The 15,185-nt window shown below is 40.1% G+C and overlaps 1 protein-coding gene across 3 annotated transcripts in view; it reads right to left on the bottom strand.

The window, feature by feature from the left end:
• Positions 1-15,185, bottom strand: part of camk2a (calcium/calmodulin-dependent protein kinase II alpha) — a 92,230-nt gene that overhangs the window by 73,285 nt on the left and 3,760 nt on the right. For all 3 annotated transcript variants that reach the window (XM_010894679.5, XM_010894678.5, XM_010894680.5), the window contains exon 2: positions 14,632-14,726. In XM_010894679.5, coding sequence (XP_010892981.1) covers positions 14,632-14,726 — 95 coding nt within the window. The remainder of the gene's footprint in view (positions 1-14,631; positions 14,727-15,185) is intronic.

Raw genomic sequence — 15,185 nt, 5'->3', positions numbered from 1 at the left:
CCATGTTATGACAGGATATGACATGTCAGCTGATATAACATGTTATGACATGCTTATGACAGAGTAATGACCATGTTATGGCACTTCAACTAAAGTGTTACCCCTAATTCTTACCCTGACCGTAACTATAACCTTAACCTAACCCAGTCTTCAATAACTTTTACGCCTTAATCTAACCCTAACCTTAACTGCTAATCCTAAAATCCTAAAAGCATCCTAAACCTATCCCATAAGCCCAGAAAAGTATTTGAAAAAGTCAGCACAGCAAAAAGTCACTTTTCCTCCCAACCCTAACCCAATCTTAATGTTGAGAATTTTGGTGAATTTTGAGCCTGGAAGTGTAGGGCAACTAAAACAAATTCACACACACCTGTAACCTAAGGGACATCAGAAACAAGTACAACAGTTTCAGCTAATTTAGTCGAGAGTAACAGCCAACAGTCTGTTGAAATTCCAGCACAGATAAGAAATAGTCTGTTACATATTGTGTGAATTCTATAAAATTATTGTCTGCTGTTGAGTCCTGCAAAGCACTTAACACCCCAACAACAACTGCTCTACAGGTGACCAATTTGGCAGACCCCAAGAATATTGTAAATCAAGACTGGACATGAATCCTGTTATGAGGTGATGAGAGTTCAGCCACTTAGGTCAACCATTGTTTGCCAATGCAGTGAATGTGAAGAATGTATCTCACTGTGTTTAATAGCTAGCTAGCTATCCAAACAGTTATGGAGGAATGATTACATAAATATTTCAAATGAACTGCCAATATGCCAATGTTCCACTCATTGCAGTTAATCCACAGCCCTACACTAAACACAATCAGAAAATGATAGGATTCTCGTTGTATTTTTAACAAGTTCTGATGCTGTATCATATAACACTCACAGCATTCCAAAATAACAACAATTGGTTATTTTATTTGATATATTTATATAAAGACAGTTTGAAATGCAAGCTCAGTTCAGGCAACTGATCTCTTTGCTTTCTGCCTTCATTGTGTTGGTAGTAAAACTGTTATAATATTAAACTTCAATTAAGAATTGAGATTTAAGATCATTGGAATGAACAAATTGTGTCATCTAAAAAAAAGAGTGGAGGCCATTTTTGAGTGTAAAGGGTCAAAATGGGATTCTGATTAGAGTTGTTTTAGAGTTTTTTTATTTATGAAAAAGCTCATAACTAATATACATATATATTTACAAACATGGGGGTTGCACTAAAAGTGTGAACATATGGCCACATGTAAAAATGGGTGAACGGACCCTTTAATGTGTGCTACCCTGCTTGCACACTTTATACCTCTTTACGGCATATTCAAATGAAACACATTACATACTCTCATAAAAGCACATGCATCCATGAATACAAATAAGCAGAAAAATCTGAGAAACTAAAAAGAATAGAGAATGAGAAAAACAGGCAGCGGGAGTTTTGGTGCTCACTGAGGAGTAGCCTGTGTCAGTCAGTCACAGACCAACAGGGAGAGATGTGTCTGCTTGTGATCTACACACCCTGACACAGGAACAACAAAGAGAATACCAAACAGCCTTCCTCCCCTCACAACGCTGCACGCAAGCTGACAAACCACCCCTCGAACAAACCTCTAGCTAGACACAGTGTGGAGGAATGGACAGAGCATGAGACACCTTGCTAGGTAAAGTTAAACAGGTTAGATAGAGAGTTAATCATGCTAGATGGAATGCTAGGCAAAATTAAACATTTAAAGCAATGTGGAGAGTGAAACATGCTAGGTAGAGAAGTAAACATGCTATGTGGAGAGTAAAATATGTTAGGCAGAGAGGTAAACATGTTAAATAGACAGTAAAAAAAGTTTTAAAAAAATACATAGGTAGAGAGAGAACCATGCTACATAGTGAGGTAGGTACAGAGTTCAAGGTCCAGCAAACTTGACCGTGTTGTAACCCAATTGACTGGCTCCGCTGACTTTTCACGGATGTGCACTTGAAAGAAACTTTGATGTCATACAGAAATACTGTCAACGACAGCAACAGCACTGCATCCATGTGCAGTGCAAAACCAGGCACAACGTTAAGTAGCCTTTTCCCCGAATCAGACCAATACTTGGGAACACTAGTTATACCAGTAAACACTAATATGTACAATCAGGCTCTGGTCACTGGCGGATCCTGTTGCTGAGTTAGTTAGTTGGAGAGAGCTACAGCTTTAACAAAAACTTGGCTCAATCTGACCACTAATGGCTAAACCTGTTGAACATTTGTAAAACTGTCAGGAAAGGACTCGTCGCTGCAACATATATTGCATGGTTGCAATGGCTCTCTCCAAATGTAATGCATTTCTACCTGACTCTTGGGCTTTTTGGGAACCTTAGTAAAGATACATTGCTACAGGCTCTATGCCAGATATGACAATTCCAGTGTAAAATGGACAGAATTAGAATTCAAAGAGTAAAATGTTGGCATAGGTGAGCAACACTATATACAAAGGTATGTTTTGATCCTTCCTAGAATAATCTCAGAAATGTATTCCCTGAGTAAGTTAGACCAGAAGGTTTACCATCCCGTTAACCATGCTGGAGAGTTTAGGGGCCACATAAAGATTTGTACTGTACTTCTAGCATGAATTAACAAAAGACATCTGGAGTTAATGTTTTAAGACAATTATTACAAAATAATTGTTTCTACAAAATTCTTCGGAGTGCCTGAGATATTCCCCATTGAAACTTTGTCGGCAGGTTTATCAGTTTGCCTAGAGGTGCAGTCTCATTATATTCACGTCAGACACACTCAGAACAATCCCCCACACCCCACACCAACCAGGAATAGCTAATACTATTCTGATCTCGTTCGGTAAGGGAAGAGGAGGAGAAAAGTGGTGTTATTGTTTAAATTGATTTACAGTATGTACATTATTTTGACAGGATTCTACACAGTGCCCCTTAAAACATGGTAGATAGTGAACCATCTTAGAGAGATAACCATGCTAGGTCTAGAGTGAACCATCTTAGAGATTTAACTATGCTAGGTATAGAGTGAACCATCTTAGAGATTTAACTATGCTAGGTATAGAGTGAAACATGTTAGAGAGTTAACCATGCTAGGTATAGAGTGAACCATCTTAGAGAGTTAACCATGCTAGGTATAGAGTGAACCATCTTAGAGATTTAACCATGCTAGGTATAGAGTGAACCATCTTAGAGAGTTAACCATGCTAGGTATAGAGTGAACCATCTTAGAGATTTAACCATGCTAGATATAGAGTGAACCATCTTAGAGAGTTAACCATGCTAGGTATAGAGTGAACCATCTTAGAGAGTTAACCATGCTAGGTATAGAGTGAACCATCTTAGAGATTTAACCATGCTAGGTATAGAGTGAACCATCTTAGAGAGTTAACCATGCTAGGTATAGAGTGAAACATGTTAGATAGAGAGGTAAACATGTTAAGTACAGAGTTAAAGGGGCAGTATGTAAGATTTGAACTTTACTACGGGCATAAATACAAGCAAAAAGTGAATCCTTAAAAAACACACTGGGTCGCGATGAAGGAAATATATTAAAGATCAAATTATTTACTCTACATTGAGTAATTCATTGAGAACAAAATTACATAACAACATTCAATGGAATCCAAAATCACCAACCGATTGAGGGCTGGACTCAAATTCACACCAAAAATCAAAGCAAACAACTGAAAACACAGGCTGTTCCAAATTGCGTGAAATTTCATCACGGCAACTCATAATGTGACTCAGTAGTGTGTATGGCCCCCAAGTGCCTGTATGCACTCCTGACAACGTCTGGGCATGCTCCTGATGAGACGGTGGATGGTATCCTGGGGGGTCTTCTCCCAGTCCACATGGAAGTATTATACACTCACCTAAAGGATTATTAGGAACACAATACTGTGTTCAACCCCCTTTCGCCTTCAGAACTGTCTTAATTCTACGTGGCATTGATTCAACAAGGTGCTGAAAGCATTCTTTAGAAATGCTGGCCCATATTGATAGGATAGCATCTTGCAGTTGATGGAGATTTGTGGGATGCACATCCAGGGCACGAAGCTCCCGTTCCACCACATCCCAAAGATGCTCTATTGGTTTGAGATCTGGTGACTGTGGGGGCCATTTCAGTACAGTGAACTCATTGTCATGTTCAAGAAACCAATTTGAAATGATTCGAGCTTTGTGACATGGTGCATTATCCAGCTGGAAGTAGCCATCAGAGGATGGGTACATGGTGGTCATAAAGGGATGGACATGGTCAGAAACAATGTTCAGGTAGGCTGTGGCATTTAAACAATGCCCAATTGGCACTAAGGGGCCTAAAGTGTGCCAAGAAACCATCCCCCACACCATTACACCATCACCACCAGCCTGCACAGTGGTAACAAGGCATGATGGATCCATGTTCTCATTCTGTTTATGCCAAATTCTGACTCTACAATCTGAATGTCTCAACAGAAATCGAGACTCATCAGACCGGGCAACATTCTTCCAGTCTTCAACTGTCCAATTTTGGTGTGCTCGTGCAAATTGTAGCCTCTTTTCCTATTTGTAGTGGAGATGAGTGGTACCCGGTGGGGTTTTCTGTAGCCCATCCGTCTCAAGGTTGTGCGTGTTGTGGCTTCACAAATGTTTTGCTGCATACCTCAGTTGTAACGAGTGGTTATTTCAGTCAAAGTTGCTCTTCTATCAGCTTGAATCAGTCGGCCCATTCTCCTCTGACCTCTAGCATCAACAAGACATTTTCGCCCACAGGACTGCCGCATACTGGATGTTTTTCCCTTTTCACACCATTCTTTGTAAACCCTAGAAATGGTTGTGCATGAAAATCCCAGTAACTGAGCAGTTTGTGAAATACTCAGACCGGCTCGTCTGGCACCAACAACCACGCTACGCTCAAAATTGCTTAAATCACCTTTCTTTCCCATTCTAACATTCAGTTTGGAGTTCAGGAGATTGTCTTGACCAAGACCACACCCCTAAATGCATTGAAGCAACTGCCATGTGATTGGTTGATTAGATAATTGCATTAATGAGAAATTTAACAGGTGTTCCTAATAATGCTTTAGGTGAGTGTATATTGACATATATTTCAAAAACATATTTTTAGTATGTGCTTATATTTTTTTTAAACATATACTAATATATGTATTATATGTATACTAATGTATGGCCATATATTTCATACATATAAACACAGATTTTTCAAATATTTTTTAGTATGTTTTAAATACACGTATATATATTTACATAAACAACAAAATTATAGTTAGTAATATGCATTTAGCATTTACATCTGTCTGATAAAATTCCATATTTGTATTGTTTCCTGTCACGTGTTTATTATGTTGTCTAGTTGTTTACTTTTACAGAAAACTACATTCATGCTATTGTGTTAAAATGTATGCATATTGTTTTCATAATGAGTCTTTTTTTAAATGTAAACTTGGACTATGAAGTGGTTCATTATATTGAAACTGAAAAAGGTGCTATATGCTGCTTGACAGTGACTAAAGTCAAAACTTGATCAGTAAGAGTGAGGTGTATTTACTAAACATTTATCATTATATTGGGATACAACGGCAGTTGTATGATACTGTGAACACTGTGCGACCCTCCAAGGATATGCCTCCCCAGACCATCACTGACCCTCCGCCAAACCGGTCATGTTGGATGATGTTGCAACATGACGTTCACCATGGTTTCTCCAGAATCTTTCATGTCTGTCACGTGTGCTCAGTGTGAACCTGCTCTCATCTGTGAAGAGAACAGGGCACCAATGACGGACCTGCTGATTCTGGAGTTCTCTGGCAAATTCCAATTGAGCTGCATGGTGCTGGGCTGTGAGCACAGTTCCCACAAGAAGTTTGGGCAAACATGTGCACCAGTAGACCGCTGGAGGTCGTTTTGTAGGGCTCTGGCCGTGCTCCTATTGTTCCTCCTCACACAAAGGAGCAAATACTTGTCCTACTGTTGGGTTGATGAATTTCTACAGCCCTGTCCATCACACCTTGTGTAATGGACCATCTCCTGTTATCTCCTCCATGCTCTTGAGACTGTACGGGGAGACACAGCAAAACTTATAGCGATGGCACGTATGGATGTGCCATCCTGAAGGACCTGGACTACCTGTAAAACCTGAATGGGTTGCACGTACCACCTCATGCTACCAGTAGTGACAAGGACATTAGCAATATGCAAAACTAGCGAAAGATCAGTCAGGAAGGAGATAGCCATTGTCTGTGGCAACCACCTGCAAAACCATTCCCTTTTTGGGGGTTGTCTTGCTGTTGCCTCTCCAGTGCACCTGTTGTCACTTTCATTTGCACCAAAACAGGTGACGTTGATTGTCACTTATACTTCTTAACTGGACAGATTGGTATCCCTATAGTTTAATTGACTTGGTGTTGTACTACAATTACGTGTTCACTTAATGTTTTTGAGCAGTGTATTTTAATCCCAGGGATTTGACACAGTGCCCCTTTTCACACATTGGAAAGAACTTTGTTAGGGCATTCCACATTCCACAACATTTTCCAAGAGATATCGATGAAGACTCACGACTAGATATTAAAAAAGACTCAAGACTAGATTATTTTGTGGTGACACATTTTCAATAGAGCCCCCTCTTGTTTTGTAAGTGTGAAGACAATTGGGACGGAACTGTTGAAGTTTCTGTGGAACATTTTGAACATGCTGGTGTCAAGTCAAATGCTAAAATAATTCTATGTAGTAATTTCTTCTCTCTACTAATCTAAACAAGCCTTAGCTATGGAAAAACACATTATAGGTAGAGATGTAAACTTGTTAGACAGTGAGTTAAACAGGATGGAAATATGCAGGATATATTACTTGCAATTTAATTGGCTAATTTTGTCTTCCAACCTCCTCTATGCCCTCCATCTCTTTAACCCTTCCTCCCTGCTCTCCTCTCTCCCTCTGCCTCATCCCTCTCAGGTGAATGAGCAGGCCTACGCCAGTTCCTCTGAGGGCCCTCCAATCAGGCTGCACCGAGCAACCCAACAGGGCCTCTCGATCTTGTTCAAATGATGTGTCACCATTTGCCCTTCACAAGAGAACGGAGTAGGAGGATTCTCCGCAGTCGGCCCATCTACCATAACTATTCTGGAGGTTGATGTCCGAGTTATAGCTCGCTAGTCCCTGTGATGAGACTTGTAGTGTAGTTGTTATACAATAGAACGTTATACATTAGGCCATTCTTGTTCAGTACAAAGTACCTATTTTTAGTACCTATTCATGCTCACATTAGCATCGGAAATATCAAACAAGAATGGCCTAATGTTGTAACATTTTGTGCTTATCTGGACAAGAAAGTTTGTCATAAATGGTTTGCATTGGCAATAGCAATAACTCAGGTAAATTCTCTGGAAATATCAATGTCCATTTAAAATGTACAATGCACTGCATTCCATTTTGTAACGATAGTACCGATAACAATTAAGTGAATGTTGATGTTGTCTTTTTCTGAGCCACCAGTCGGCCCAGGAGCCTTTTCTTCAACAGCATAGCTGCTTGTTATGAAGGGTATAACACAAAAGAGGGCACCAAAACCTTTGACGACTTTCAAAGGGAAGAATTGTCACCTCATTATTAACGCCTCGAAACATTCGATTCATCACTGTCTTTCTCAGTAGTCTCCCACGCAAGACACAAGTGACATGGTATCACAATGAATGTGCAAATTGGAGGGGATAACATTGTACAAACCTCCAACACAGGAGCAGCTATACATTGAGCATCTTTCCCACCTTGGTGACAATTAAGAAAGGTAACAACAAATGTGAAGCAGATGACCTGGAGAGCCAAGTTAACGGACATTACTTCAGTATGACACAACAAAAGTTTCAATCACAGCCACATAACATGCACTGTTTGGAACCGCTTCAGGGGCCCTAAAGGCCTTGTGGGTAAAGAGTATGGTTGTGCGGAGACAGGAGGGATTGGGAGTGCCAGGTAGAACGTGTGTTGTGTGTCAGTGGCGCGGAGGTAGGCGAGGAGGTAAAGTAAGGCAGTTTGCTTCATAGAAGAGGGGGTGGTGGGGATGGGGGCTGATTGTTCCTTATTAGTGTCAACCAGGGAATTTGCAGGGGACACAGTTGGATTCAAACCAGTTGGATTCTGCTAGCTAGTAAATTAAACAGGAACACATTTCCCCCGTGTTGGATTAGGATTGAATTTGGGGCCTGGCTTTTCCCCGGCTGTACTGTCGGTGTGTACAGGAGAGATTGTCAGATTAAACTGGCTGTTGTGGCTACGTTTTCCTCCCCTGCCAGTCTTCCATAGCCGAATGACTTCAGACAACAGTTGCTGCCATACAAAGGGAGCCTCTCAGGCTTTCATGCCTCCACAGGCAGCCGTGTTCTGTGTTTCGACTCACAGGAGCTGAGTGGGGGTGTGTGGCTGTGATATACAGTCAGTTCACTCTTACTGATCATGAGTCCATGAATTTACATTTTATTTTCAAACACGGTTTGATTTTTTCTCAGCTCATGGCTACAGCATAGAGTTGGGATGTTAAACTAGAGATTATTTGTATAATCCTGATTATCTGAAGGAGAGAATGTGGTACAAGAGAAATATGGATTACTCGCTCTCACCTTGTGCACTGGACACATTATTTAGCCGCACCTTTCAAGGCCAATTATAGTTCATCTTCGGGGTGGTAGTATCCAGCGCTGTCCCAATCACATTTAGTCAGGTCCGCTCGCAGCTTGAGAGAGCGAGGCCATCATTGTGTCATACCTTCAGTCCTTCAGGGTACCATGGTTATATAAAACTTAAAGGACAATTTCACTTTTTACAACTTAATGTTCGATGGTAATGATACCAAGGGAACAGTACATGACTCAGGAGAAACTGTAATCAGTGGTTCAGTTTTTTGTAAACAGCAGCAATTGCAAACATCAGGACATTTTTGCCACTAGATCAAAATGAATAGAAGCATCAGCATGTTTTACAAAAACTTTCAAAACACCTGAAATCAAATATATATTTGGGGATTTGGCCATTAAAAACAAACATTCCCCCATTATTTCCACAAATGTTTAGCTAGTGGTAACTAAAGTTAGCTTAATTTTGCTGTGGCCCATATACTTCTTTTGGGGTGAAGAACCATAACCAAAAGTTACATTTTTCTTTAAAGGTATTCTTGTTAAAGCTCTGTGGTAAGGAAATGGTCTAAATACAAACAAGGCTTGGAACAGTCGTCTGCTTGTTCCAGAGGTTTTTGCGAACACTATAGTCCACAGCTGAACTAGACAAGGTTGTCTAGTTCATCGACATGAGCCCATCGACATGAGTCTCAGACTCGAGTCCCCATCTCCCATGACTCATGGATGGCCTATGCCATATCCTATCAAATTAAGCCTCTGAACCTGAGCACGTTTAAGTCTCATTTAATGGCCTTTGTTTGTCACGCTCCTATACCTGAGACTGGGTCACCAAAAAGGGTTACGCTTTCACACCACTGTCAATCCCATGCATATAAAGTCAGTCATAGCACAACCAAACTGAGTAGACATATTAACGATGGCTCCACAAAACCAGACAATTTCTTTCTTCCCTCACCTATAACACCTGACTTGTTGAAGTCAGCTGAAGTCAGAGAAAGGCAGTAACACAAGCCGTGTGTCAAGTTTAAATGGCTGCAGTTAGCACATACTGAATCAAACAAGGACGGTAGAAGCATGGCCAAAGACAAAGAATGCAGTGGAAAGCAGAGGAAAGCAATTAATGAAGTTGCATGATAAAGAAATGATCTAAAATGCAAACCAAGCCTGGTAACCTTTGACTTCTTACTCTCGGGCTTTTCACTCATTGTTGACAGTCACATAACAAAAAAACACCAGGTGATCGGGGATATGTTAGCAATCTTGATGATCATAGGCTACCCAATGATCTAAACTACAATGGACAGCCATTCAATTTGTAGATTGGTAAGAAATGCTGAAATGTTTTGTTTTTGTAAAAGTGTTGGTTTCGTTGCAATCTGAAAATCACCCAAAATGATTATTAACATGAAACTGCAGCCTAAAATACATGGCTCACAAAAATTAAGGGAACCTGAATCACACATCAGGTCTTGATGAAGGAAATACTTTACAAATCAAAATGTTTTTTGTACATTGTGTAATTTGTTCAGAATAACATAACTTAACAACAGTCAATGGAATGGAAACCAAAATCACCAACCAATTGAGGGTTGGATTCAAACACACATCGAAAATCTAAGTAAACAAGTGAAATCACAGGCTGTTCCAACTTGCATGAATGTCATCATGGCAACTCATAATGTGACTCAGTACTGTGAATGGCCCCCACGTGCCTGTATGAACTCCCAACAACGTCTTGGCATGCTCCTAATGAGATGGCGGATGGTGTCCCAGACCTGGACCAGTGTATCAGTGAGTCCCTGGACAGTCTGTGGATCTACTTGGCGGTGTTGGATGCACCGATACATAACATCCAAGAGGTTTTCAATTGGATTTAGGAGGGCCAGTCAATGGCATCAATGTCTTCATCATCCAGGAACTGCCTACACACTCTGGCCAAAATAGGGCTGGGAATTGTCCTGCATGAGGAGGAACCCAGGGCCCACTGCACCAGTGTAAGGTCTGATGATGTGTCTGAGGATTTCATCCTGGTAACTAACAGCAGTCAGGGTACCACTGGCTAGCACATGGAGGTAAATGCATCGCTCCAAGGATATGCCTCCCCAGACCATCACTGACCCACTGCCAAACGGGTCATGCTGGATGAGGTTGCAGGCAGCATAACATTCACCACGGCGTCTCCAGACTCTTTTACGTCTGTCACATTCTCAGTGTGAACCTGCTGTCATCTGTGAAGAGAACAGGGTGCCAATGGCATAAGGTGAGAGCAATTGGCTGTGGCCACCTTCTGCAAAACCATTCTCTTTTTGGGGGTTGTCTTGCAGTCGCCTCTCCAGTGCACCTGTTGTCACTTTCTATTGCACCAAAACAATTCATACTGATTCACATCACAATGTTCCTAACTGTACAGATCGATATCCCTGAAGTTTAATGGACTTGGTGTTATACCGTCATGATTACGTGTTCCCTTAGTTTTTTGGAGCAGTGTATATTTAGGTATCCTACAGTACAGATCTTTGACAAATGGAGACAAATTCAAAGTGGAGGAAATCCATGTTGACAATTCTCCAGCTTCCTCAGTAGTAAGAAGTTACCTCAGGCTAGAATACCTTCTCTCTGGTGAATGAAAGATTTCTTTCACTCTTTCAGTTTTTTCTCTTTTTCTCCCTCTGTCACTCCTGCTCCCTTTCTGAGCAAAGCCACTAACAGAAAGGGAGGAAAGGAAATCTTTTATGACGAACTTAGCTTGTCCTTTGTCTCTTTTTCTGGAGCATTCTGCAGGTCCAATGCATTTTCTCTGCCCATCTGCCCGCCAGCAGCTCAGTGATACAGCTAGCTGCATTGGGACATCCTTGTAAACAGAGATTCATCCAAATCACAAATGTTTTTGACGACTGCCTTTGAATTAGTAGCCTAGCAGCTAAGTCTCACTATCTTGAGCTTAATAACATAGATCAACGTTGTGTCAGGGCAATTAAAAGGATTTTGTATGTAAATATGTTCCATCTATTTATTATACTAGCTTACATTAGGTTACATAATGAATAGAACATTCTTAAAATATCATTGTGTATATTGTCATCCATCATAACTGAGAGCATAATTTAACAAGAATTGCATCATCTTACGTCTTTGACAGCGTGTAGTTCTTAGAATACAGAACTGAAGCAATTTGCTTTGTTAAACTGTTGTGTAATTTTTTCTAGTTTTCCTGTAGTAAATACTCCAGCTTCTTGCAAGATATGCCATAAATTAGCATAGCCAGTTCAGCCAGGAAACTCAAGTGGCAACTGGTCAGCAATGCATCAGCTGATGTCAGATCGTTCCTATCACAGTATCTGATTTCCAACCTGTGTAGTTAATTATCAGTTTACTCACTCAGTTACGATATGCTGATGGTCATACGACCACCCAGCTCCACTTGTTTGTTTGTTTCTCTTAACTTTTTTGTGTACCTTGCTCATTGGCTGTGGGGACTGCTATTAATCATATCACGGTGAGATGTTATGATTGGTATAGTACTGTATACACGACCGTGTGATGGCAGCGAGTTACCCCTGAGGAGCAGAATCTAATGCCAAGACAGGGTATTGTACATTACTGTGCATAGTTCTCCAATAAATGGTGAAACTAATACTTGTGGTTTTCTATATTTCTTTCTAACTCTTCATATTTATTATTTCCCTTTCCAAGTGATCCTATATAGCTTAAATTATGTTGAAAGCGGAGATGGCTAATCTAATGCTATGAGGGTTCCATCTGCAGACATCCACTCCTAGTATGTCTTAATTGTCTTTGCAGAGTGTTTAGGTTCATTATGGTGGTGAAAAATAAACGTTCTTTCTATGACTTCTTCAATCACTTTGGTTCCATATTACTCTTCAGTGGATTTCCTTCCCTCCCTCAAGGGAGAGACCATTAAGCATTTTTAATCAGATAGAAAGACCTTTTGGATCTTCCACTGCCTCTCTTCAACTTTCCCACACATTTCTTTTTGATATTTCTTTGGGCCTTCTCACAAAATATAATTGACCTTCTGGATATCACAATAAATTCTTGTAACTTTTTATTGAATTCATGTTTTATTTGTATTTATTCTAATGCTATATATTCAGGTTTGTTTGGCAAATAAATCCTTAATAAACTCTAGAAATCTCTCATCTTGATAAATAGCTTTAAACAATTTTCTCAGGTTCCTGAAAACTGCACAGTAATGTAAATATTGGAGATATATGAGTTTGTTTTGTATATGACTCTAAGACCAGGCTGCACTGTACTGTTCATTTACATTGTTTTAACAGATGCTGCTATTCGAAGTGACTGACATTTGTGAGAGCACACATTTTCAAACAGTTTTTTTCCTATGCTGGCACCTCTTGGGAATCAAACCCACAACCCCGGCATTGTAAGTATTATGCTCTATGAACTGAGCTATACACAATTGAACTCCATGGATTTTTCAGTGCTGTTATTTTCTCTGTTATTGCTCCTGAACATATGAACCCAAATTTTAGCTCTCTAAGTAAAAGAAAATAGTTGTCAGTACGATTATGTAAATGTGAAAATAGCACAAACTATCATACCTGTCATTCCTTCCTGTTACACTCGTGTATTGTTTCAAAATCTGTAGCAGAAATGTCCACACATGGCCATTTCAGTGTCATCACTCAAATCCCTAAATGCCAATTAAGCTCAGCAAGACACAAAATGAATGCATGTGGATGTATTTACACAGATTTCAACTGCTTGACATCATTATGGTGGATCCCAAGGAGACATGATAACTTTTAATTGAGCTTGGATGGATTCTTTAGACTTTTGATTGAGTGTGTGCATGCAGTGGATGTGTACATTATATATTTTTATACAAGGTGTATTAGGATTTTCTCTTTATATAGTTGATGACAATTATATCAAAATAATATTGTGTAGGAGGTGTGTTTCTAATGACAAGCATAACTTCAAAGCATTTCAATTCCCCCATAGACAGACGGTAGGATGCTCTGTTCTCTATATAAGGATGCCTGATTGTAATTTGATCATCCAGTTGCATGAACTCACTGTTTTTTTAAAGATAAAGAATATTTCGCTGGAATTTTATGCTTCATTTAGTAGAGGCAGTAGTGAAAAAATTAGAGATTGTCTTTCGATGAAATAGCAGAGGTCTGGATTTGTAACCGTCATCAGTAAATGTACCTCCGCAGGCAAAATGTTTGTCATTTCCTCATACGATTTGCAATTTGATTGCCCATAACAAAAATCCATCAACCCCCACAAAAATTGTCCATTACAATTTACATTTCCTGTTGCTGCAAGATTACCAAGTGGTTCCAACTGAAATCTGATGTGCACTACTTTTGACTGGAAAAACTGATTTAAAAACAATTTAAAGAGAGGAACTTACATCTAGGTTTGGGGTCACTCAAAAGCCTTGATGCCTGCCACCCTCAAAAGTAACTGCCTACTCTCAGGCAAAGGCTCTCACCAAAGCAAATGTTAAGATTAGAATTTATTGAGCAGATTTAGTAGGGCTGCCTTCTTGGGAATAGAGAGAATGTGAGAGAAATGAAATAGAGAAATGAAAGCTCTGATACTGTGAAAATTCTGATATTCATTCAGTTTAAACCTGAATAACGATACCAACTGTGAGCCAGCTGCGTTTTCCAGATCAGTCAGTCCCATCAAAGGGCTCTGGCGACACGGAAAGAAATCACCACTCCACTTACTGGAGGAGAGCCAGTGGATTCACAATGCAGAAAACACAATAACAATCTTTATGAGCCACCCCACCCCCCAACACCCCCAGTTACTGTATTTGACCTTTCAAATTTCAAACTTGGAATTTCATGGCTAACTGAGGCATGATAGTGATTTTATAGATTCTGCATATATAAACAACGTATTACACATCCAGCCTGTTTTTTTTTTTAAATGTTGTTGTTATTCGTCAAAGTCCCAGAATGCATCTTGAAAGCACTGATGTTGGAGTGGGACAAGAGAGTCACTTACCTCTTGCAGACAACTTCTTGGTATTTATGATCTTAGCAGCATATTCTTGCCCTGAGGCGATCTTGACACACCTACGCACCACTGAAAATGCCCCCCTGGGTAAAGCAGGAAACAAACATACAATGATCTGTTACAGTTACGCTGGATATTTATTTGTTTTTTCTTAAATGGAACATTTGTGCACCTAAAATGGTTAAAACATCATTCATTTCATGGTCAATATGAAAGTGCAAGTTGAGTACTCACCAAGGCTTGTCCTCTTTCACATTCTAATTAGAAAAATAAATTGCTTAACTTTATTCCCAAACAGTTTTAGGGGATTGGCTGTGTGTTTGTGTTCCCACGCGTGTCTGTGTATATCTGTCGGTGTATATCCAGACAAGACAGTCAGTTCTGGCCAAACCAGATTGAAACAGCCAGCATGGTCTCTGTCCCAGCACCACATCCTTGGGGTAATCTATGGCTCTGCTCTGGACGGATGGTTAATTGAGTTTCTTTGTTAAGAATAGCTTGTGAGTCTCCAAATGACACTGACTTTGCGAGCTGCCTAATGG

This window comes from Esox lucius, chromosome 7 (assembly GCF_011004845.1).
Source record: "Esox lucius isolate fEsoLuc1 chromosome 7, fEsoLuc1.pri, whole genome shotgun sequence".
Taxonomy (NCBI): domain Eukaryota; kingdom Metazoa; phylum Chordata; class Actinopteri; order Esociformes; family Esocidae; genus Esox; species Esox lucius.
The sequence above is the reverse complement of the archived record's forward strand: the minus strand, read 5'-3'. Positions and strand labels throughout refer to the sequence as shown.